Genomic DNA, 22,906 nt, shown 5'->3' with positions numbered 1-22,906 from the left:
TTACAAATCGCTCTTTAATTCCATCAAAAAAGTAACCTGCAGTGCCACACCTATTACCATAATTAGGGGAAAAAACGGTGATCCAATCTCTGACCCCCAGGAACAGGTTTGCAGATTTGCTGACCATTTCTGTGAGGTCCTGGGGGAGGGGAAATCCCTCAGCGTGGAAAACATCGTGGAAAAAAGTGGGGATGACCCAGCTGAGGCTGCGGTGCCTCAAATATTGGAAGAAGTCACCCCCTGTGAGTGTCTGGCTGAGGTGCCATCTGTTGAGGAAGTACTGAAAGTGATCCAGAGCCTGAGACCAGGAAAGGCACCGGACAGAGATGATCTCCCAAGCAAAATGCTGAGGGAGGGTGGCGTTTGTGCACAAACTGCCCTACATGATATCATAACAACAGTCTAGACCACTGGACGGGTTCTGCAGGATTGGAAGGATGCCCTGGTGGTCCCCCTCTTTAAGAAGGGGGACTGCACACAGAATGTAACAACTACAGGGGAATCTCACTTCTCAGTGTGCCGGGAAAGGTCCTGGCAAGAATTATTTAACATTGCCTTGCCAAGCACGCTGAGGAGAGGCTTGCAGAGCCCCAAATGTGGTTTCAGGAAAGGGCGGTCCTGCACAGATGCCATATTTTCTGTCCGTCTGCTACAGCAGAGGTATAGGGAATTCCAACAAGGCCTCCATCTCTGCTTTATTGACCTGGTCAAGGCCTATGATACCATCAGTAGGCCTGGGCTCTGGGTTGTTCTTCGTCCTTTCAGAGTCCCTGACCCTCTGCTCACGATCATTACGGACCTTCATTTATGATGGTGAGCGGGCCCGGGTAAAACTACGTGGCCGGGAGTCGGAGCCATTCCCTGTACACCTTGGGGTGCGACAGGGATGTCCTCTGGCTCCCACATTATTTAACGTATATTTCGACCACATAGGTCGTGAAGCCTTCAATAGCTGTACCGGAGGAATTTTCATCTGGTACAGATACAATCGGAAGCTGATTGATGCCCGGGTGCGGTCAAGGGATGGCTCCCTATTGCTCAACCATGTTACATATGCCGATGAACTGGTAATTGCTGCTCACTCAGAGGAGAAGTTGTAGGCGCTGCTGCTGAATCTGGAGCTTGCCACTAAGAGGTGGGGACTTACCATTAGCCCCACCAAAACTAAGCACCTGCCTGGGTATATTGTACCATCGGACACTCCAACCCCACAACGCCCAATTGGTGATAGGGCAGTTGTGGAGAGAGTGGAGAGTTTCCCATACCTGGGCAGTGTGCTTATGACCGGCTCTGCTTTGACAACAGAGGTCTCACTGCGAATCAGTCGAGCGGCATTATCTTTTCATCGGTTGCGTAACGCTGTGTGCAAGCTACCTGGTCTGTCACTCCGCACAAAGCTTCAGGTCTTCTCGGCCAGTCATTCCCTCCTTTCTCTACGCTTGCAAAATGTGGACCCCCCTAATGGAACATCTTCGCCGGTTCGAAACATTTCGGCTGGCCTGCCTACGATCCATCCTGGGTTTAACTTGGCTGGATTGTGTGAGGAGCTCACATATCCTTGAAAGATCTTGACAAAGTCCCACCGGTGAGCTCCTCAGGCAGGAAAGGCTGCGTTGGCTAGGTCATGTAGCCCGCATACCCAGACACCATATGCCTAAACAGCTTTTGTTCGGCCGGATCGAGGGGGCTAAACGGGCGCGGCACGGGCTAGAGAAGAGATGGAGTGATATGGTACAGGAGAATGTGGAGCTGAGTGGATTTGCTGATGACTGGTACCAGCGGTGTCAAGATCGGCCTCTGTGGAGGAGGCTCGTGAAGGACGCTACCGGGCAGTTGGAGGCAGTCGCCCTCCAACGACAACGGAGGGGGGAAGAGCGACGCTCACAACAATGAGCGGAACGCCGGGTGGCTAAAGCACAGCTAGTTGGCACAGCAGGGGGCACAGGTGGTGCATCAGCCACTCATCTCAGTCAGTCGACTGGTGGCACCTGGGTCTGCCGCTCCGTGACTTCCTGCCAACGGGCGTTCGACACTTCACGTGGTCTCAACGTACACATAGCCTGGCACAAGCGTCGTGGTGACGTCACCGCCACTTAGTGGCGAATGGCGGTTGTTGTGTCTGCAATAGTTGTGACTCATTGCTCACCTTTCGACAAGCAAGCCAGCATCGGGACTCAAGGTAAGTGAAAATACGTCTTTTATGTTACTTTATTTTGTTTTATTTACTAAATACAATCTTTATTCCAGTATTATATGCAAATCTACAATATATATTATTTATGAGTTTAACAGTGCTTCACTTTTTTGAGGAACCTCAACATACCGTATAACACTTACGAATGGGCCTCAGGAATGGAAGTCGTTCGTAAGTCTAGGACATTAATACGCTGCATCTTACTTGGGACTGTGTCAAAACAGATCAGCCTCTTAGAAAGCAAAATAGATAAGCAGACAACATGTCTCCTTTGTAAAACTGTCTCTACATATCAAAAACACAAGTTTATTACAAAACCTGTCGGCCGCACAGCTTTCTGGGAGTGCATACATTCTTACAAAGCAGGCTGATGAGCAGACAGGTAAAAGGCAAGGGAGTGGGAAGTGACGGACATCTGGAGTACAGGAAGGAAAATTTAAAGTGAAAGTGTTTGGGGACGTATTAATTGCTAAACTTCAAGTGTTTGTTGTATTGTGACTTTCGGTTCAGAACATTAAATCCCTTCAGCCCCATATTAACCCATCTGACTGCGCAATTCAGCTTCATGTGAGAAAACGTACAGTACCAAATAAAAGGTATGAAATATTAATTCATAATAAAGGTGCTGAGAGCAGAGAGGGGGGATTAATTGTAATCATGTAACAATGGATAATGTTAATGTTGAACAGATGGGTTAAAGTGATCACATCATCTAGCTCTGTTTAAGACCTGAAGCAGGTAGATATCTTCACAATTCTGGAAAAATTGCCGGATGAAGCTGGATGTAATTACCAGGGAAACGTCGTACTCAATTGTAAATGTTGTGGATTTACTCTCCAACACACCAGTGGGCTGAACTAGTAACGAATTGGCACGTTTTGTTTACATGACAAACCTTACTAATTGGCTGTATCAGAGAGTGGTGGGTTAACGACACATTTATATTTACGCGATCTAACCCCAAAAAAAACTCTATTATGAATATTGGTTGCGAAAGCCTACGTGTTAAACTGAAATATTATTTATTGCTTTGCTGCTTGGTCTGATCAAGGAAATAGTTAATTTTGCTGACTTGCTATGAACTCAAGAGTTTGTTCTACCTTATAGTGGGTAGGAGTGGTGGCTCAGTGATTAGCACACTGCGCTATGACCCTGTTGACCCCAGTTTGATTGCCGGCCATTGCTAACAACTTAGCAAGTGAGATCTGAAGAGTTCCTGAGCACCCCGCATGAACAAACGCGCACTCACTAGCACGGTGAAGTATGGTCAAACAACCCCCACAACCGAGAGTGTGTAAGGAAGGCCCTCAATCAGCAAAAGATTGACCAAGAGCTGTATATTTTGCAACATATATAGTGTTATGCAACAAACCTTCTATTGCTTCTGTCCATGTGGGATTATTACATGAATGATTTTGAATGGGATTTCGGTACTTAGGTGATGTCAGAGAATGGTACAGTGCAAAAACTGCCAGTTACCTGCTCTCCAAGGTCTGGACTCAGGAACTTGGACTGGAGTTGGAAGCAAAATGCTTTGACAAGCTCCTTCACCTGTGAACAGACACGGCGCACGAGCTGAGAATCATGACCAGGAACCACATTAATATGAAACGTCATCTTCAAGGCGGCACTGGTGGACACTGGTGAAATGGGCATGACTCCCTCCCAATCGTATCAGAGACAAATCCTTAGATTGGCTTCCAGAGTGGGCAATTGCTCAACAGGTAAGACGCATGTTCTCATGCATATTCACCTCGCTGGCTGTGCATCCCAGCATGTACAATGAAAGTTTGATGCTTCATAAATACAAAAAATACTTTAGTTGCAGTAAAGTGCAAAACACCACAACAGAAACATGGTCTCATTCAAATGTAGGCCTGAAATCACAGTGACATCAGTGTGCTATGGTAATGCACTTGTGTCCATAACTTCAAAGTCTTTATCTCATTCATGCAGATTAAAATACAAATCAGACAGCCTGGAAAACATGGCCTAAGTATCTAAAGCAAGCAATTGTTTTTTTGGATTATGTTAATAACCCCAATCTCTCTCTAATCTCTCCTATTAACAGTGCTAATCTCCCATTAACACTACTGCCGTGTGCATGTGCAGCGACATGCGGCGACGGAAGCTCATTTACTTTGACATGCTAATCTCTCCCTAATCTCTCTCTCCCTAATCTCTCTCTCCCTAATCTGCCACATTAACACAACTGATGTACTTGCATGCGGGGATGAGACTCCATTCCAGCTCGGACCCCGCAAGCTTGCCCTTGGACTACAACCCCCTTAAACATATATAACCCCTTGTTATAGCAGCTCTCTCGCTGTGTTCTTCCTAGTTCAGCAGTTCTACTGCTGGATTCTGTTTCGCACGATGACGATCGCTTGTGTTGCGATCGAAACGTCGTGATATATTACTTTTATTTCATTTTTCTACCTACGTGACTTTACCGAAAGAACCAAAGAGTATTACGATTCAGTATGACAAGCAAGGTTACCAGCACAGAACAATGCAGGCATCACACCCGAAGGGTAGGCGCATAAGATTGGGGTAGGACCTACCAGACAGCTACACTCCACAAGCTAAGCACTGCCACAAAGGTAAGCCTAATAAAGTCCTCCAGCAAAAGGCTTCCATCCAGGGAGTTTCCAAAAAAGGCCAACACTCTACCAGTCAGAAGAATGCCTTTGGTCATCAGAGGAATGTAGGAGTGCATCACAGGCTACGACGTTCTTCAGCCCTGCACTTACCAATGGTAGTGTTGGTCTGATCGATGCCGAGTGTTCAAGTGACCAAAGGACTTTAATGCTTCGAGCAATATTGTTGCTGTGCCGCACATCTACAATAGTTTTAGTGTCCGATATTTTCCCAGAAAAACCTCAGAGAGTTACAAGACTCCAGGCGGCGTGGGTCTCTACAATGGGAAGCAGCTGGAATACCCGGCCACAACTCACACGCGCACACACATGGGATAACACCCAGAGCTCTGCACAGATAGCTTCCATAAATCACTTGTTGTCCTGCCAGCTGAGTCCTGAGCCATCTTGGAGAGTGTAAAGGTTGCATCCAAATATTACATAAACAGATTTTGCTGCAAATAAATTATTTGTCACAGATTTTAGAAAATGACATTTATTGCAAATATGGTTTCAATAAAAAAACATCAGGAATAACAAAACTCCACCCCATGAAGACGAGCCGATTATTTTCAACTTATAAGAAAGCAGGGTTATACCTTGGTGTTCAAATCATGAACAATGTAGTCCTTTTTGGAGGCCGATGCCATCTCCAGTTGTTTAGCTTGTGCGACGAGTTCTTCGGGATTCCATGTAGCAAAGAGCAGTCCAAAGAGCTGGCACGCGGCCAGGCGAACCCAGGAGTGCGGCTGCTGCAGGTGAGCCTGCACGCTTGCTGCAGGTCCACAAACGCCACACACATAACAAAAAACACAGGTTACTGTGCCTTACTTTTTATTAATGACAAACATTCTGTCGGGTGGCTTACACTTTTTTCATAACTGCACCTAGGATCATGGATTTTTGCTTGTTCACCAACGACATACTTGCGCTGCACTGTACTTAACTGAGTGTGTGCTCAACCCTAACATATACGGAAAGATTGCACAAATGTTGGGGAAATTCCTTTTCCCGCTCTGGGCGTCCAGGTGCCATAAAAACCTGGCTTGCGAGAAGGTGATACCGCAAAATTGCAGACTGACATCATGTGTGCCTTCTGCAAGGGTTTTTTCTCTGGGTGAACCCATTTTCTCCGACATGTATGAACACTCATCAATTGACTGAAAACATCTTCTGTATAGAGGTCTGCAGAGCTTGGGCAACTGTTGGCACCGACTCATTGCCTGGCTACCTTCTTGCTCCACTGTGGTTCCTCAGATTTCGAGATGCAATTGCATGAATCTGATATATAAAACTAGATATTATTATTGTAAACATGTCAGTGTTTTATGAATTATTATTGATAATGTACGCCACAATTTATGACAGAGTTTATTGAATTTTATATGGCTGCTTATGTTTAAAAATCAGATAAATATTCTGACAATAAATGCACCATACTTTGCTGCTACACTTTAAAACATGACATTGTTATTTCTTAACTTTACTTTTGTGTGGAAGAGTAGGCCAAAGTACTCTCGAGAGGCACTCAAGAGCTCACTCGTAGAAGCCCTCCTGCAATCAGTGGTGTAATAAAGACATTGCAGGGCTGCCCCCTGTTGTATATATAGGCCTTTTTCCAAAAAATAATATTAAGAATACTTCTGCCAATATTTTTTGAATAATCAATCGCGGGGTCGCTTGGAGCAAAAGGGGGTGATGCGAAACCCTCTCCTCACGAGCAGCAACCTTTCACACTCGGGACCAGAGAGCCGGAGATAAGCCATAAACCAGGCAGCGAAAACCAAACGGGCAAGTTTTTTTTAGGTTATTTTAATACAACGGTTAAAAGTTCAAAACAAAGATTAAGTCGATATCGTAGTCTGCCAACACACTCACCCAGATGAAAAACCAGACTGCAGTCACATTGGTGGCCTTGATTTATTAATTACAGTGGAACCTCGGTATACGTCGTTAATTCGTTACAGAAGGTAGGACTAATACCAAAAATGACGTATACCAAACGAATTTTTCTCATAAGAAATAAAGGAAACAGAAATAATCCGTTCCAGAGGAAAAGAAATTATATTTTATATGGCATATTATACATTAATGGGGTTGTATAAAATAATTTCGACAATAATTACTAAAATACCTACAGAAGCCACGTGACCGCGCTGCTGCCAGCTGCGCTGGTCACGTGGCGTGCCTCAACCCCGCACGTCACGCGCGCCTCGACCCGGGGCTCCACCCTCCATGGGGGCAGCCCCCCACGTCCCCCGCCCCTCTCTCCCACGCCACCCCTCCCCCACGTCCCCCGCCCCTCTCCCCCACGCCACCCCACCCCTCTCGCTTTGTTTCAGTCGTGAACGGGGCATACGCGGGTATTGTACGCGGTGACTCATCCCGACCCAGACAAGTTCTAGCAAACGCGTCGTATCCCAAGCAATACGTCGTATCCCAAGACATTTTTTCTCTCGAAAAAACACGACGTACTCCAAATTCGACGTATTCCAAAGCGGTCGTATACCGAGGTTCCACTGTACCTTATTTTACTCCCATTCACCTCACATATTGTCTCTTGTTGTATCTTGCTATCTACGTGACCTTACCAAAAACCAAGGAATATGAATACCAGCAGTCAAGAAAGCTTAAGTGAGAACTTAGTTACATCTAACCTCAGGACATCAAAATATAACTCGAGTAAAACAGCACAATCCCTGGATACAGACAGACAACAAAGGGTAACAAAACCATAGGAATATACGTGGTAATAACCATGATAAATCACAAATCTTGAATAAACATAAAGCCACTAATAATTATGAAATATTGGACCGAGGGTCATCCAGAAGAATAAAAGGCGAAATAAGTCAACCACACATAACCAAGATAAAATGCATCTCATAGAGAGAGCCTCCCAACCAACTTTGTCTCCCAGCAGCTGCTTCCATTTATGGCGGGATGGCTGAGGAAGGCGACAGGAACCAGGCTTTGATGAAACTTATATTACCTCAATAAAATCAGAACACGTACACACACACACGTCCCCCGGCAGGCTGAGAGCGAAATCAAAGGAAGTTCCGGTCCTTTGTGAGAAGGCGAGCCGAGGGGAGATAACTTCAGATATAACCAAAGACCAGACCCATACATTGATGCTACTGCTATTCCAGCCAGCGACAGAAGATCACCACCAGCTACAGAAGACTACACAACACAGAAGGGCTCTGCAATCAACCAAGGATGGCGAGGCTTGCTGAGTAGCGATGTGTCACCCAGTGCGAGTTCAGCGCTGACAGAAGAAGTATCGCTCGAAAGTCATTCTACACTGAGTGCCAGCTCCCAAGGGCAGCTGCAGCTCGAGTTGAACTGACGAGCAACGTCAAGCAATCAACCTCGAGAAAGGGCGGAAAGCGGCAAGCATCGACCAAGCCAGCATCGCAGAGAACCAGCTGCACGCACAACCGAGCACCGCCAGAGAGCACGGAGCCGGAGAGAGCGCGCAGCAGTGTCGCCAGCGCCAACGAGCACAGGTGTCAGCTTGCCAGCGGACGAGCGGCAAGAGCGATCGAGCATCTTCAAGGACAAGCATCGTGCCGACGCAGCTCATCCAGCAGTGGAGGGAGCCGGCAGCTGCCAGCAGATACGCCCCGAGCGAGAGAAAGCGCGTGCAACCAGCTCATCCAGCAGTGGAGGGAGCCGACAGCTAACAGCAGACACGCCCCGAGCGAGAGGGAGCAACGAAGCTGTTCGTTTGACACGCCCACATTCACACGCTACCACGCATCGCCCGGCGTCTGTTTGATGCAAAGAATTGATCCAGGGAACCAAACCACACATACACATAAACATACCCGGACTAATAATAAGGATCAAGGAGACAAATCCCCACACACACATGAAACACATACCCGGACTGATAATAAGAAGACTAATGATAAGGGTGCGTCAACTATTAGTGATAACGAAGAAGATCGCTGCCCAATGAGTTACGTGGATACGGTCACTTTGAAGTATTTTAGTCGTTTCTTTATTTTTAATTGCATAAAATATAACCTGTGAATTCATCGATGAAAACGAAACGTTTAGAAACCTACGTTACGAACCTATACACTCGCAGGGAGAATATTGTGTAAAATGTTTCTTTTGATCACAGAATCTTGCCAGAGAATTTAATGAAGCCTTAGCCAATTGATAAGCATCTGCTTAAGCAGACATACTGCCGCACACCATTGTTTAAAGACAAGTCGTTAAATACATAATCTTACCGATGAATTAATTGACGCATACTTTGCCTTCGGGATGTTTCTTTATTGCCGTTCGTATGAATATCGTCACATACATGTTTAAGGACTTTTTCCTATCGCCGTATATGCTCGCGTTACTCCGAGGATTTAATCGATTGTTCTGATTACCCAGTTTGACAACGTAATCACTGAGGGTTAAATGTACGGATCAATGAGGAGAACATCTCCAGGAGTACTGTATTAACAATTCCAAGCATAAGAGTTCGCATATTAGAGTCTATGTTTTTGTTTAGAATTAAAGTTGCTTAACACAGAAGAGTCTGAGTGGTGCCTTCCTAAGTTCATGCATAATAATCTTAATTATAAGAACTGTATCCTGCGGTGAGATTTGAATTTGGAGACCTGCCATAAACACACTAAGACATAATCAGTAAATGTTAAAGCGAGAATAATTGTATTATCCCGACTGAAGGGAAACTGGTGGTGATGGTATCACATGTCATAAACAGAAGCATGTCGACTTACTTTGGTTCAGTATGTTTTGAATACAAGAAGATAATAGATGCACCATGCCATTGTAGGGCTAAATTCATGAAAATCCCCAAAAAGATGTATAGCTATACCAAGCATACCAATGCTATAAAGCCATCTGCCTTTCAAATACCTGAACCCAGCCACAATCTCCGTGACACTTTGACTTCTGTTACAATATCATTTAACCCAAGACACAGTGGCTTAGATTGATCCTTATACTGGTAGGAACGAAGTGAACCAGCCTACAATAGATGATATCGTCCGTCCGTCCGTGTAGTAACATCGCCCCCTACTGCAAACACTTGGCAGGACCCTACAAAAACCTTTAAGACTCAGTGATGCTTTCCTGGCTAAACAAGTGTAACATTCCCTTATAATTCCCTGAGATAGCTTTTAATTAAAACATTTTTCCTGGCTAAACAAGTGTAACATTTCCTTATAATTCCCTGAGATAGCTTTTAATTAAAACATTTACATTCAAAATTAACTCACAGCGGCCTAAAGCCTACAGCTAGGCCTAAAGCCTAGAACTAGGCCTCAAACTCTCCCTTCGTATCGTACCCCCGCGTGTGAAAGGGAGTTAATGTTTAACAATGTAACATTCCATGATGTTTTTAAATAGAAACATTTATATTTAAAGCTTTAACATTAATAAATAAAACATTTAAATTAAAAATTAACTCACAGCGGCCTAAAGCCTACAGCTAGGCCTAAAGCCTAAAATTAGGCCTCAAACTCTCCCTTCGTATCGTACCCCCGCGTGTGTGAAAGGGAGTTAATGTTTCACAATGTTACATTCCCTGATGTTTTTAAATAGAAACATTTAAATTACAAGCTTTTACATAAATAATTAAAACATTTAAATAAAAAATTAACTCACAGCGGCCTAAAGCCTACAGCTAGGCCTAAAGCCTAGAACTAGGCCTCAAACTCTCCCTTCGTATCGTCCGATTAGGTGTAGCAACATCGCCCCCTACTGCAAACACTTGGCAGGACCCTACAAAAACCTTTAGACTCAGTGGGGCTTTCCTGGCTAAACAAGTGTAATAATACATTATGTTTATATTCTTTGGTTATTCGTTCCTACCAGCCCACCCCGCAGGGTCCTGTTAACAATAATCACGTGAGTGTAAATTTTATATGAGTAACAAAGCCGCTTCTCGCCACAAACCCTGGCGTAGAGTCATGTTCGACGAGGACTGGGACCGACCGCTCTTACCCCAGATGGTGTTCATATTTTTCCTGTGCGTTGCCGAGAAGACCAAAGGGCAACCCTTTAGGATCTTGGACAGAAGCGTCAGAAGGGCAAAGAGCAGGTGGTCGGCAGCATTTTCCTGCGTCTTCTTTTCCACCTGAACAAAAACACGCAGAAGTTGCTACTGATACCATCCAAGCAAATACATATACGACAAAATATCACTTGTATTATGGCCACAAAATGCAAATGTTGAAGAGATATTAAATCTACACAGGCACTTTTCTAAATCGATTAAACTGCAAAAATGAGTAGGGATGTTTTAAGGAAACTGTAAAATCGATGGTTCGAATGAAAAGGTCGACAGTTCGAATGAACGGAGTAGAAACGCACCACACGTGAATTACATGACATAATGGGACAAAAGCTGAAGGGAAGGGATGAAGAAAGGACCAGGTGGGGTTTACAGATTTCAACTACTTGTTAGAGCACACCTTTTTCTCAGGTGCCCACAGGAAGAAAAGTAAATGCTTACATTCTCGTGATTGCTGGGCTGCAGGTCTTGCGCTATGCAGGGCAGCAGCGATGTCAGGCGACGGTCAAACTCTGCGCCCTCCACCTCCACAAACAGCCCACATGCGTGCGCTGCCAGTTGCCGCATGGGCACCTGTGTAGACGTGAACGATTGAACGCGTTAAACACTATACACCAGTGGACACTTATTTATGCACGAGCCACACAGAGTGGCACGACTCTTTTTCAGGATGGTCCTGCATTATGTTTTTATTTCAAGATTTTAAAGCCAATTTGTCAGCATTTATACCAGTTGGAGGAAACCGGAGCTCCTGGAGAAATATAAAGCATGCAAGGGTGCAACACTCTATCCCTGTACAAATGGAAACAGATAGTCATGATACTCTTAGTTCTTTCAGTAAAGTCACGTAGGTAAAAAATGAAATTAAAATAAATAAAAAATAAATTGTTTTATTTTCATAAAAAATGAAATTAAAATTAATAAAAATAAATTGTTTTATTTTTATTAATTTTAATTTCATTTTTTACCTACGTGACTTTACCGAAAGCTTCAAATCTAGATAGTCATGAGTCAAATTGCTGTATTTCCTTCTTCTAGCGAGCCAGGGTATATGTATGGCCACTTCGATGTCCATGAGAAAGGAGTTTCACAACGTTTGTGCGATCCACCAACATAGGCGTGCATAGCCACCGCTGAATACAGAATGCATAACTACATTAAACAAATCGAGTGACTGCTTAAAAGGTTGGCCACATGGAAATAGATAAACAATAACATGACAGAAGCTACCAGAAAAAAATCCCGTTTACTGAATAATTCCAAAATGTATAAGCAACAGCAAGTTGAATATGAAAAAACAAGAATAGATTTTTCCTACCTATTCTTGGCATAAAAAATGTATTCCATGATATAGCTGCTCATCCCGAGCTATAAATGCTCTGATAGTGCATTGTCTTTGTACTGTTCAGCTTTGGCGTTCTCTGGTCTGACACTGGTGAGACTAGGCCACAAAGAAGGCTGTCTCTGGTGTAGGCCAATCAGTTTCAAAGACAACACACATTATCAGAGCATGTTTGTTTGCATGTTCACTGCAAGTACGTGTGGTTAATGCAGATTTCATTCCTTGAAAAAGATATCTATTTGTTTGAACATCTTAACACCTCCCGTTTAATTTCCAGAAACGGTAAACCTATTCTTATTTTTTATAAATACTTATTGAGTCCACATACTATAGATTAATACATTGTACAAACCTCATGTTCTGACTTTTGCAAGCTATCACAAATGTATTTTATGGATGATAGTAAGATAAAATCCACTACCTTTTGGAATAAATCGGAGTGTATATTAACAGAAATGTATGGATGAGTAGGATCAAACCTTTAAAAAAAATTATCACATAGAATCTAAAAAAAAATCATACTTTGAGACTGGCAAAAAAGGTCCCATGACAGAGCAAGCTGAATGTTGAACTACAAGATCCTTATCCTCACCGTCCAACCAATCCATGGCCTAGCCCAGGGGTGGGCACACTTTTTGACTCGCGGGCCACAATGGGTTCTAAAATTTGACAGACGGGCCAGACCAGGAACAGGTGGATGGAGTGTTTGTGTGAACTAATATAAATGACATGTAAAAATCATTACATGAAAGGATTTGTCCTTTAACAGGTAGCAAAGCATTTATTTGCAAGGCAATTTAACAAATTGCACGAACATGAACAATACAAAAACATGTTGTAACGTGACTGATCAAACATCATGAAAACATCTGAGCCCTGCGCCAAACCAATTACCTCACTTGAACTTCTTTATTATCTACATTAACAGGTTAGAGCAGCCATGCAGGCTGTGTTGTGGAGATTTGGCTTCAACCTCGCTGCAGCAACACATCATCACTTTCAGTTTCAGTGGGAACAGTGTTGTTGATCTCCCATTTTTGCCAGTGCATCCAAGTCTGGAGTTATTTTGGTTGTGGCAATTCTCAGGATAGATCTGAGGTGCTGATCCGTTAACTTTGATCTGTGACGGGCTTTGTTGGCGTTCATGACGCTGAATGTCTGCTCACACACATAAGTCAAGCCAAACAAAGTCAGTATCTTCTGTGCAGTCCTCCGGAGGTTTGGAAACGTGGCTCTGTTAAGTGAAGCATAAAAGTCATTCAGTTTAACAGAGTTGAACTTCTCCTTTAAGACGGAGTCAGACTGAAGATCTATCAGTTCCAACTGCAGCTCCTGTGGTGCTGTTTCAAGGTCTTGTGACAGGGGACAGGACACCAGCTGAAGTGACTGTTCAATTTTGATTTAAAGCTTTCGTGACTGCAGGGATTCGTCTTCTTGGTTCTTTCGGTAAAGTCACGTAGAAGCGAAGTAATAAAATAATAAAAATAAAACATAATAAAATTATTCTCACGACGTTTCGGCCACAACGCAAGCAGCCGTCCCTTCTACGTGACTTTACCGAAAGAACCAAGAAGATGACTGTTCAATGCTTTCGAAATCAGAGAAACTAAGGCAGAATTCTCCATGCAGGTCCTCAAGTGATTTGCTGTATTTTTTTTGCGTTTCGCGGTGCCTCTTCCTGCATGGCAAGTGTGGGGAAATGAGCAAAAAATTTGTTCGCAATTTGTCCGGAGAACAAAGTGAGCTGGATTTGAAGGCTTTCACATGTTTGTACATGTCATGAACAAACTGATATTTCCCCTGCAGTTTCACATTCAGCTCATTCATGTGTGAAAATATGTCCACAGCAAACGCAAAGTCACTAAGCCAGCTCTTGTCGCTTAGCTCAGGGAATTCGTCAGATTTCCCCATCAACTCCAAAAATGCGATATCTTCTTTCAGCTCCCACACTTGTTGTAACACTTTCCCCAAACTTAACCAGCGGACACGAGAGTGGTACAGCAAGTCCTGATGATCCGCATCAGTTTCCTCCAGGAAGGTAATACACTGACGGTGCTGAAGTCCCCTTGCTCGTATAAAGTTCACAAGTTTTACGACTGGATTCACGACACGATTAAGCTGCAATACAGACTTACACAGGGATTCCTATTGGATGATGCAGTGAAGGAAAATAAGATCCTGGACATGGTTTTCCTCTTTCACTTTATCCTGGATTCTTTTCAGCAGCCCAACATTTTTTCCAGTTAAATTTGTCGATCCATCCATTGTGACATTGACAAGTTTACTACGAGGTAGCGTCATTCTTTCGATGACAGCAGATACCTGGTTATACAAGTCCTCTCCCCGCGTTGTTCCTTTCAGGGACTCGATGGTCAAAACCTCCTCTGTTATCGCAAAACTGTCAATGCCTCGGATAAAAATGAGGAGCTGAGCAGTGTATTTTACGTCCGTACTTTCATCCAGTGCTAGTGAATATAATTCAAAGGAATCAGACTTTTTGTTTAATTGACTGGCTATATTTTGTTATCAATCAGTTCCACACGGCGAGTCACAGTCCTGCGTGATAAGCTGACTTTTTCAAATTTGCTTTTGATCTCCGGACACAAGATGTCTGCTGTCTGTACCATGCATTATTTTATAAACTTGCCTTCGGAGAAAGTGGTAATGAGTGGTAATGTTGGTGAGAAGAAGGTTTTAAAGAAAATTTAAATCGAAGTGAAGAAGGAAATTATTGAAAAGTTTGTATAATTAATGATTTTTTTAACTTTAATTATGTGTTCTGTGCTTAAAATTCTTTTAAAAAACTGTGGGGTCTAGAATGGACTCGTGAAATTTGGAGAGAACTCGGAGTTAAGTGTTGTTTGTTTTGTTGAATTACACAAAGCGTAACAGTTATGTATATAACTTTTGTTATATAAAATTCCTAGTAAGATATTAATTTTGTGAGTGTAGTCATACCCCTCCCCCCCATTCAAGCCGTAATTTAGAGAGCGAAAGCGCCGAGTACGTAAATCGCTAACATAAGAACCCGTTAATCTCTTCTCACATCATTCATACGATGATGCGGTGAAGTAAACGTTGATATATTACGGTGAATGCTTCCAAAAACAATACTGTACCCAAATATTACTGTTAACTTACTTTCAATAGAAACATGAATTGCTCATACGAATATTCTCTCTCTCTCAGAATCGACCGACTGATGTAGCAGACGAAACAATCATCTTGTTGAACGATTCTAAACCTTCATGCGGCAATGTTAGTTTTCTCTGTTATTCAAGGTGATCTCAGTGTTATTCAATGTTGTTACATTTAGTTTACTATTACACTGAATTCTATGGCGTAATTAACTATTTTTGTGCGTAATAATCTTTAAAAATATATATTTATATGGAGTTTGTAGGAGTCTGGAACGGATTAATTGTATTTACATACAATCCAATGGGGAAATTAGGTTCGAGTCACGACCAAATCGGGTTGGACAAGTTCGGCGGGCCGGATTAAAAAGTCCAACTGGCCGTATACGCCCCGCGGGCCGTAGTTTGCCCATGTCTGACCTAGCCCCTCCTCTTCTCCCCATCTCTCTGAACTTCACCCAATCACCCCCAGCCCACTCCCTTCACTGACTGTGGCCTCCCCCCCTCCTTGATCCCAAGGATCTACTACTCCGCTAAGGGATGGCTTTTTCTCTGTTAGCCACAACACCCTCACCCCACTGGAACCCTAACCCCTAAGCAACTCTGCCTGGTCCCCTATGTGCTTACACGTCTCTCCTCGAAACGTTTCCTTTGTTACCTCACGCTTTCAGACCCACGCAAATGGTTCTTTTCTCTCACTCGGTGCCTTTCCATTCCCACCCCGTTCTCGTCCTGGGCACTTCTACGCTCTCAGATGCTTGTTGCCTCATGGCTGGATTAGAAAATGTAAGTTGTTGTTGTTCTTCTTCTTGGTTCTTTCGGTAAAGTCACGTAGAAGGGAAGTAATAAAATAATAAAAAGAAAACATAATAAAATAATTCTCACAACGTTTCGGCCACAACGCAAGCAGCCGTCCTCAGGTGAAAACCAGGTTTGTCGGGGAGACAGCGTCTGAATGAAACCGCACACGAGCTTGGAGCATATATATAAGCTGGGTTGGGAGGGGGGGAAAGGGCGCTTCGACAAAATAATTTGCATATCAAGAGGAATTTAGCATATTTATGGGAAATGCAGGAATGTGATTAGTACTACATATGCCCGTGCATTATGCAGGATTAGCAGCATCAAAGGGAGGGGATATGGGAAATGCAGGTATGTGAATAGTACTAATGATGCCCGTGCATTCTGCAGGATTAGCAGCATCAAAGGGAGGGGTAGCATTAATAAAGGGCAGGAGTGTTAATAGTATGTAGCTGCAGTAACTAAAACCAACACGTAAACAACTAAAGCATAAACTACATAGTATCATCAGTATACTAACTATACTCTACAATAAGCTGAGTTACTAACAGTAAGTAATACATTACAATTCTAAGTAGTCGAAGTAACCAAGCTCTTAAGGCTAATGGTTACTCCGACTACACAATCCGCAAAGCCATCACTCCAACCATCAAGAAGGATCCTGTTGAGGAGCCTTTCAAGACCATCACCTTACCCTACATTGCTGGGGTCACAAAAAAGATCTCCAAAATCCTGATTAAACACAAGATCCAGGTCCGATTCAACACAGTACATAACATCCGTGATCTGGTCCCGTCTGTAAAAGATGTGGTTCCAGACATACAGTACCCTGGCGTCAACAAACTAAGTTGCCTCTGTGGTAGCAGTTACATTGGAGAAACCAAACGACATGTCTCGGACCGCATCCGTGAACATAAAGCAGACTTGAAACACGGTAGGACAAACACCTCAGCCGTGGCAGATCACTGTTACAATTCAGTGGGCTCACATGACATTAACTTCTCCAAGACAGAGGTTCTCTGCAAGCCATCTGGCTACCATGAGAGATTCGTTCATGAGGCGATCCACATATACAAACACAGAGACAATTTCGAACCGAGAAGATGGATTCTGGCTTAGCAATCACTGGAAGGACGTAATAAACCATTTCGGATCTTAACTGATTGTGTTCACGTTTACGGTGACTTTCAGACCGCGTTCCACTCACTGGCATTGTATTCTCCGCAGGGAATGGATTCTTTGCTCCGCTGCAAGTTTCCTCTCACTACTCACCCATTGACACGACGGTCAATGGTACAGTGTATAATAACAAATAGTATAACATTTATATGCTTAATACAATGTTCTAAGTAATATATAGTATCGTAATTGTATAGTGAATATATAGCAGTGTGATACACATTAGGGTGGGTAGATTAATACATAGTGTTATATTACAATGTATAAGGTATAGGGTGGTTTATAGCAATACAGTATATAATTTAATGTTGGGTTTGTCTATGGCAGTATATAGAACGGTGTAGACTCGTGTAATATAAGAGAATAAAGTTTAGATGGAAGCATATTATATAATTTTTACGACGTAGAATTGTAATGCATTACTTACTGTTAGTAACTCAGCTTATTGTAGAGTATAGTTAGTATACTGATGATACTATGTAGTTTATACTTTAGTTGTTTACGTGTTGGTTTTAGTTACTGCAGCTACATACTATTAACACTCCTTCCCTTTATTAATGCTACCCCTCCCTTTGATGCTGCTAATCCTGCAGAATGCACGGGCATAATTAGTACTATTCACATGCCTGCATTTCCCATATCCCCTCCCTTTGATGCTGCTAATCCTGCATAATGAACGGGCATATGTAGTACTAATCACATTCCTGCATTTCCCATAAATATGCTAAATTCCTCTTGATATGCAAATTATTTTGTCGAAGCGCCCTTTCCCCCCCTCCCAACCCAGCTTATATATATGCTCCAAGCTCGTGTGCTGTTTCATTCAGACGCTGTCTCCCCGACATACCTGGTTTTCACCTGAGGACGGCTGCTTGCGTTGTGGCCGAAACGTCGTGAGAATTATTTTATTATGTTTTATTTTTATTATTTTATTTTATTACTTCCCTTCTACGTGACTTTACCGAAAGAACCAAGAAGATGAATCCCTGCAGTCACGAAAGCTTTAAATCGAAATTGTTGTTGTTGTTGAAAAGTTGGAAAAAGGAAAGCTGTGTTGTCTCTCTGCTTGTGTGTCTGTCTGTGTGTCTCCGTGTCTATGTTTTGTCTCTCTCTCAAATTTATTTCTACCTGATGACGGTTGCTTGTGTTGCAATCGAAACGTCGTACTCTATTATTTAATTTATTTTCTTTCTACGCGACTTTACCGAAAGAACCAAAGAGTAATGCTGAATAAAATTACATGTCAAGCAAGTATAAAGGAGTCGTGAAAGAAAGTTGAACAGGATGGCAGTAATGATGCAAGGAACACGTCACAAGCTGCCTCAAGGGCAGAAATTAGATTAAGTTGTGGAAGGCAAGTGCAATAATACAGACCAACGCGTCGTCACACCTCATATACTAACCTTCTTTCTTTGAAACCAGGAGGTGGCAAGAGAGAAGAGTGAGTCGCGCTTCTCTGCACTGATCTTGGCGAGCAGCGTGCGGGCAGCCAAGGCCGCCATCTTGCGGCAGCGTGCCGAGGCGTCGTTCACCAGCATCAGGGCGAGTGGCAAGAAGAACAGACTACTCGACTCAAGCAGCAGTTCCTGCGGGAAGCTCTGGAAGATGCTGACGAGCATCTCCAGGGTAGAGTCGCGGCCCGACTCGTGCTCGTACCTGAAACGGGGAGCACAAAATAGTCGTAAAGGGCACAGTCGAACTCTGCACGAACCCTCACAGCAGACACACAGACGGCGATACAACACAAACTCAGGTTTTGTACCGAAGTTGTGCGCTGAAATTTTTTATATTGTTCTGAATTTTTGTTGATTGCAACATCGCCAATAACGGGGATGTGCTTTGGTAATTTGTCATCATGCAAATCTGGCCATTACTCTTACAAACAAATAACAAAAGATTTAATAAACACTATTCATGTGTGTAATGAAATTTTGAATTTTATATCATACACTGCTTCTACCAAATATTAATTTCCTTTGTGAAATTAAATGTTATAGTGTATACACGAAAGTGGAATTGGGCCGCTTTAAACATGTCTAAATTCAGGTGCAAAGCAAGTACCTTTCTGGTACTATTTAAAATAATGTTGCATGTATATCAAACTTCTTTCGCACCATACGTCACCAACCGTGCTAAGAAACAACTCAACTAGTGATTCGTATTGCACACTGAAGTGCCATTAAAAGAAGCCAGATGATACCCTTTGGTTCTTAACTGAAATAACTGTGTGTGGACAACACTATCTGAAAAAAAATCATTTCAACTTTGCACATTACCACGAAATGTGTATTGTCTTCAGAAATAAATAAAAAAACTCGTCATAAGGGATGGCTCATCCACTTTGCATAAAAATTGGTGAACAACAAAAACATACGTGAGCTGTGAAACGATGAACTCCAGGTGTTCACCAAGCTTCTTCCCCAAGGGGTAATCCATTATGAATGTCAGGTACACCTACAAGACGTGTGACAAAAACATTCAAAACCATTAAAGAGCTGAACGCAAATAATTTAACCTCTCTACGCAAGTCACCTGGGATGTCAATAATATATGTTTTGGCTTCAAATTAATTCAGTTAAAAACAATACGTCACTAGATGAATTAAAAAAAATATCCATTAAACATGGCACTGCAAGCAAAAGGTGACCCTGCACAAACCATAAAACATTTTATCGAAGCATGGGTAACGCTACTGCGTGAGCGGAATGCGTTCACTGCATGGTAGCCGTCTTTGCAGGGAACCACCCCACTGGGGTCGTGTTTCTGTCAGAATCAAAATATTTATTTATACTGGAGGAATCCGATGAGCTATAAAGCTCTTTTTCACAGATGTCCAATAGGGGCACGGGGTAAGAATGTTCCAACAACAGTACAAAACACGATAGGACACATACAAATACAACTAAACCATCCCCATCCTACTAGGGAAAGCTCACTGAGGTATGAACTTGTGTTTCAAAAGCAACATGGCCACAAATAATTTGGACATTTATAGCAGCAAAATAATCTAAATAGTCTAAACGCATGTTTCTAAATGCGGAGGGAAAACTGGAGGACCCGGAGAAAAAATTCACATGACCACGGGGAGAACATGCAAACTTCAAATATACAGGCATCGGGATAGAACCCCCGACCCTCCTGCATACCAGGCGAGGAAGATAACATCACACAACCATATATAAGTTCAAATTGCATAATCTATTCGGAAAGCTTCGGAAAGGCAGGAAAACAATAGCAAAAACAGTTCCAGACCATACCAAGAAAATGCACAGTCCCTTAATTAAAACATTTACATTAAAATGTAACTCTCAATTAATGTTAAGGATTACATTTACAAATCACATTAACAATATCACACATTTGCAAATGTGCCTATATTACTGTGCGCCCCACCTGCCGGCACTGTACGCGCACCGCCTCCGCCTGGTCCGTGATGGCCAGCTCGGCAACTTTCGTCATCACTTCGTGCATTTCCGGAACCATGAGCCGTCGCTGGACAATGGCCTGTGTGCAAAAGAGAACATGGGGGGAACGCGCGAAAACGCTTGCAATTACGGCAACCCTCTCCCAGGCACTGCGTGCAGGATTGTCTGCTGTGTCGACTAGTGCCATTGTCTTAAAACCAAAAACACTTTAGAATGTGTGACTTGCACAGTTTTAATTCACTCTCGGAGAGAAAGAGAGAGGGTATAATGATTCAGTAGTGCGGGAAATCAGACAAGCGGGAAGGCAGCCAGAACAATGATTTCGACTTCTAGCGTGTCTCACAGCAGTATCTTCTCGCTCTCCAAGCGAGAGAACGGCTCAAGAGGCCCGAGGAACCACAAACGAGTGGGAAAGGCAGTGCAGTCACAGAGGGTCCGCCAGCACCCATTTCCTCCAAGCTCTGCGGTCCTCTATATATTACGGTGTCATCAGTCAATGAATGATGAGTGTTTACTTGTAGGAAGAAACCAGAGCATCCGGAGAAAACCCACATGTGCAAGGGGGGCAAACACTATCCCATACAGACAGAATAAGTTGAGTCCATATTTGTTGTACCGCCTCCTCCTGGCAAGCCAGGGAAAAGCACCTCCTCGACACGACACGGGAAGGGGGTTGACAAACACGATGGAGAAAACCAGAGTGCCCGAAGATAACCCGACAATCCCCGTATAGGTGGAAATGCATCCACTTGCTGTGCTGCCATGAAACCCTGACAAGTCTTAAATTGTCTCCCCACACGTTCACGGACCAGTTGCGACAGTGCAGTACTGCGTGAGGAACAGTTTCAGATGCTATATGAAGAGATCACAATGGTTCATGAGTGCCACGGCCCTGCAGACCACAACTTAAAACGTTATAATATACAGGAAGTGTGTACATTTACACACCCTACTGAATTACAGCTCATGAATGTAGTACATTTCTATGGTTTGCTTCATTGTCACTGCTTCACTTGTGCAGTGACATCGCGGGATGCCACTGTGTAGTGCCAGCCCTAGGGAGGCACGGCGTGCGGTGTATTGACATCGCGGATACCACTATGGTGTGGGTGTATTACCGGCCCTAGAGGGGATCGGTCAGCGCTGAATAGTACCACGCCTGGTGTGCAGTGCCAGCCCTACAAGATAGGGTGTGGAAGTGCCGGCTGTAGAAATTAGGTTATTATCGGCCATGGCACTCTGGTAGACCCGAGAGGACACGTGACCGGTTAAGTCTACAAGGGGGCCCCAAGTGGGGCCTAGGGGTGGTCACGTGGTCAGGTTCCAGATCCTGCTCGAGGATTCTGGAAGATGGCCGTGGCCAAGGGCGGAGCACGCCGCAGAGAATATAAGCCGGGTCCCCCAGAGGGACCGGCGTTGTTGTTCATCCCGAAGAAACCTTCGTCTACATTCTACGTTCTACCAAGTCTCCAACAAGTGGACCTGGACCCGAGCTGTGGTCCAGTCCGTAGTAGCAGTTACGTTGTAATTAGTGTAGTTAGCCTGGTGTTCACCACGTAGGTTGTTATTCTGTTAAGGGGAAGTTACCCCGTGTGTTGGTGTTAAATAAATGTGTTGCCTCCAAGAGTAAGTCTGCGACTCAGTTGAACCTACGACAACTGGTGTCGGAAGTGGCCAAACGTTATTTTATTAGTAACGTAGCCGAGTTAGGTTATGTTTACACGATACAGACAATATACCAGGACATCGAATGACGAGGACGATGAAGGCGAAATTCCTCAAACAGCCCCAGGGATGGCGACCCCGGAGAAAGGGAGTGAGGCGCCGTCGGCGGAGCATCGCGTTGCCCATCCAAGCGACAGCTCATTGCCGTCGGGGAAGGAGTGCCGCAGAGCCCGCTCCCGCCTCGCTGAACTCCTTGAAGCTGCGGCGTCGATCGTCGCGGAGCTTGACCGCGAAGAGCCAGTAGTGGAAGAGAGAGCACCGGAGCCGTGCGGGATCGAGCATCCCGTTGCTCTTTCCCGCCAACGGGAAACCTATGTGGCGCAGCCTGCGCAAGCGGCCGCCATTTTGCTTGCGGAGCGGAGTTAAGAGCCCACCAAATCTGTGACTGCGTTGAGTTCGCCTTTTGACATCCCAT

At 43.9% G+C, this 22,906-nt stretch overlaps 1 protein-coding gene across 3 annotated transcripts in view; it reads right to left on the bottom strand.

Annotated features, from left to right (window-relative positions):
• The window catches only part of UTP20 (UTP20 small subunit processome component), a 117,590-nt gene that overhangs the window by 16,082 nt on the left and 78,602 nt on the right, over positions 1–22,906 (bottom strand). For all 3 annotated transcript variants that reach the window (XM_078858830.1, XM_078858831.1, XM_078858832.1), the window contains exons 52-58: positions 20,735–20,845; positions 19,716–19,795; positions 18,745–18,997; positions 11,324–11,455; positions 10,813–10,945; positions 5,433–5,608; positions 3,674–3,745 (exon numbers count right to left, since the gene is read on the bottom strand). In XM_078858830.1, coding sequence (XP_078714956.1) covers positions 3,674–3,745; positions 5,433–5,608; positions 10,813–10,945; positions 11,324–11,455; positions 18,745–18,997; positions 19,716–19,795; positions 20,735–20,845 — 957 coding nt within the window. The remainder of the gene's footprint in view (positions 1–3,673; positions 3,746–5,432; positions 5,609–10,812; positions 10,946–11,323; positions 11,456–18,744; positions 18,998–19,715; positions 19,796–20,734; positions 20,846–22,906) is intronic.

The sequence above is a fragment of the Lampetra fluviatilis genome, chromosome 8 (genome assembly GCF_964198595.1).
Source record: "Lampetra fluviatilis chromosome 8, kcLamFluv1.1, whole genome shotgun sequence".
Taxonomy (NCBI): Eukaryota; Metazoa; Chordata; class Hyperoartia; order Petromyzontiformes; family Petromyzontidae; genus Lampetra; species Lampetra fluviatilis.
Note: the sequence above shows the minus strand (reverse complement) of the source record. Positions and strands in the feature narration are given on the sequence as shown.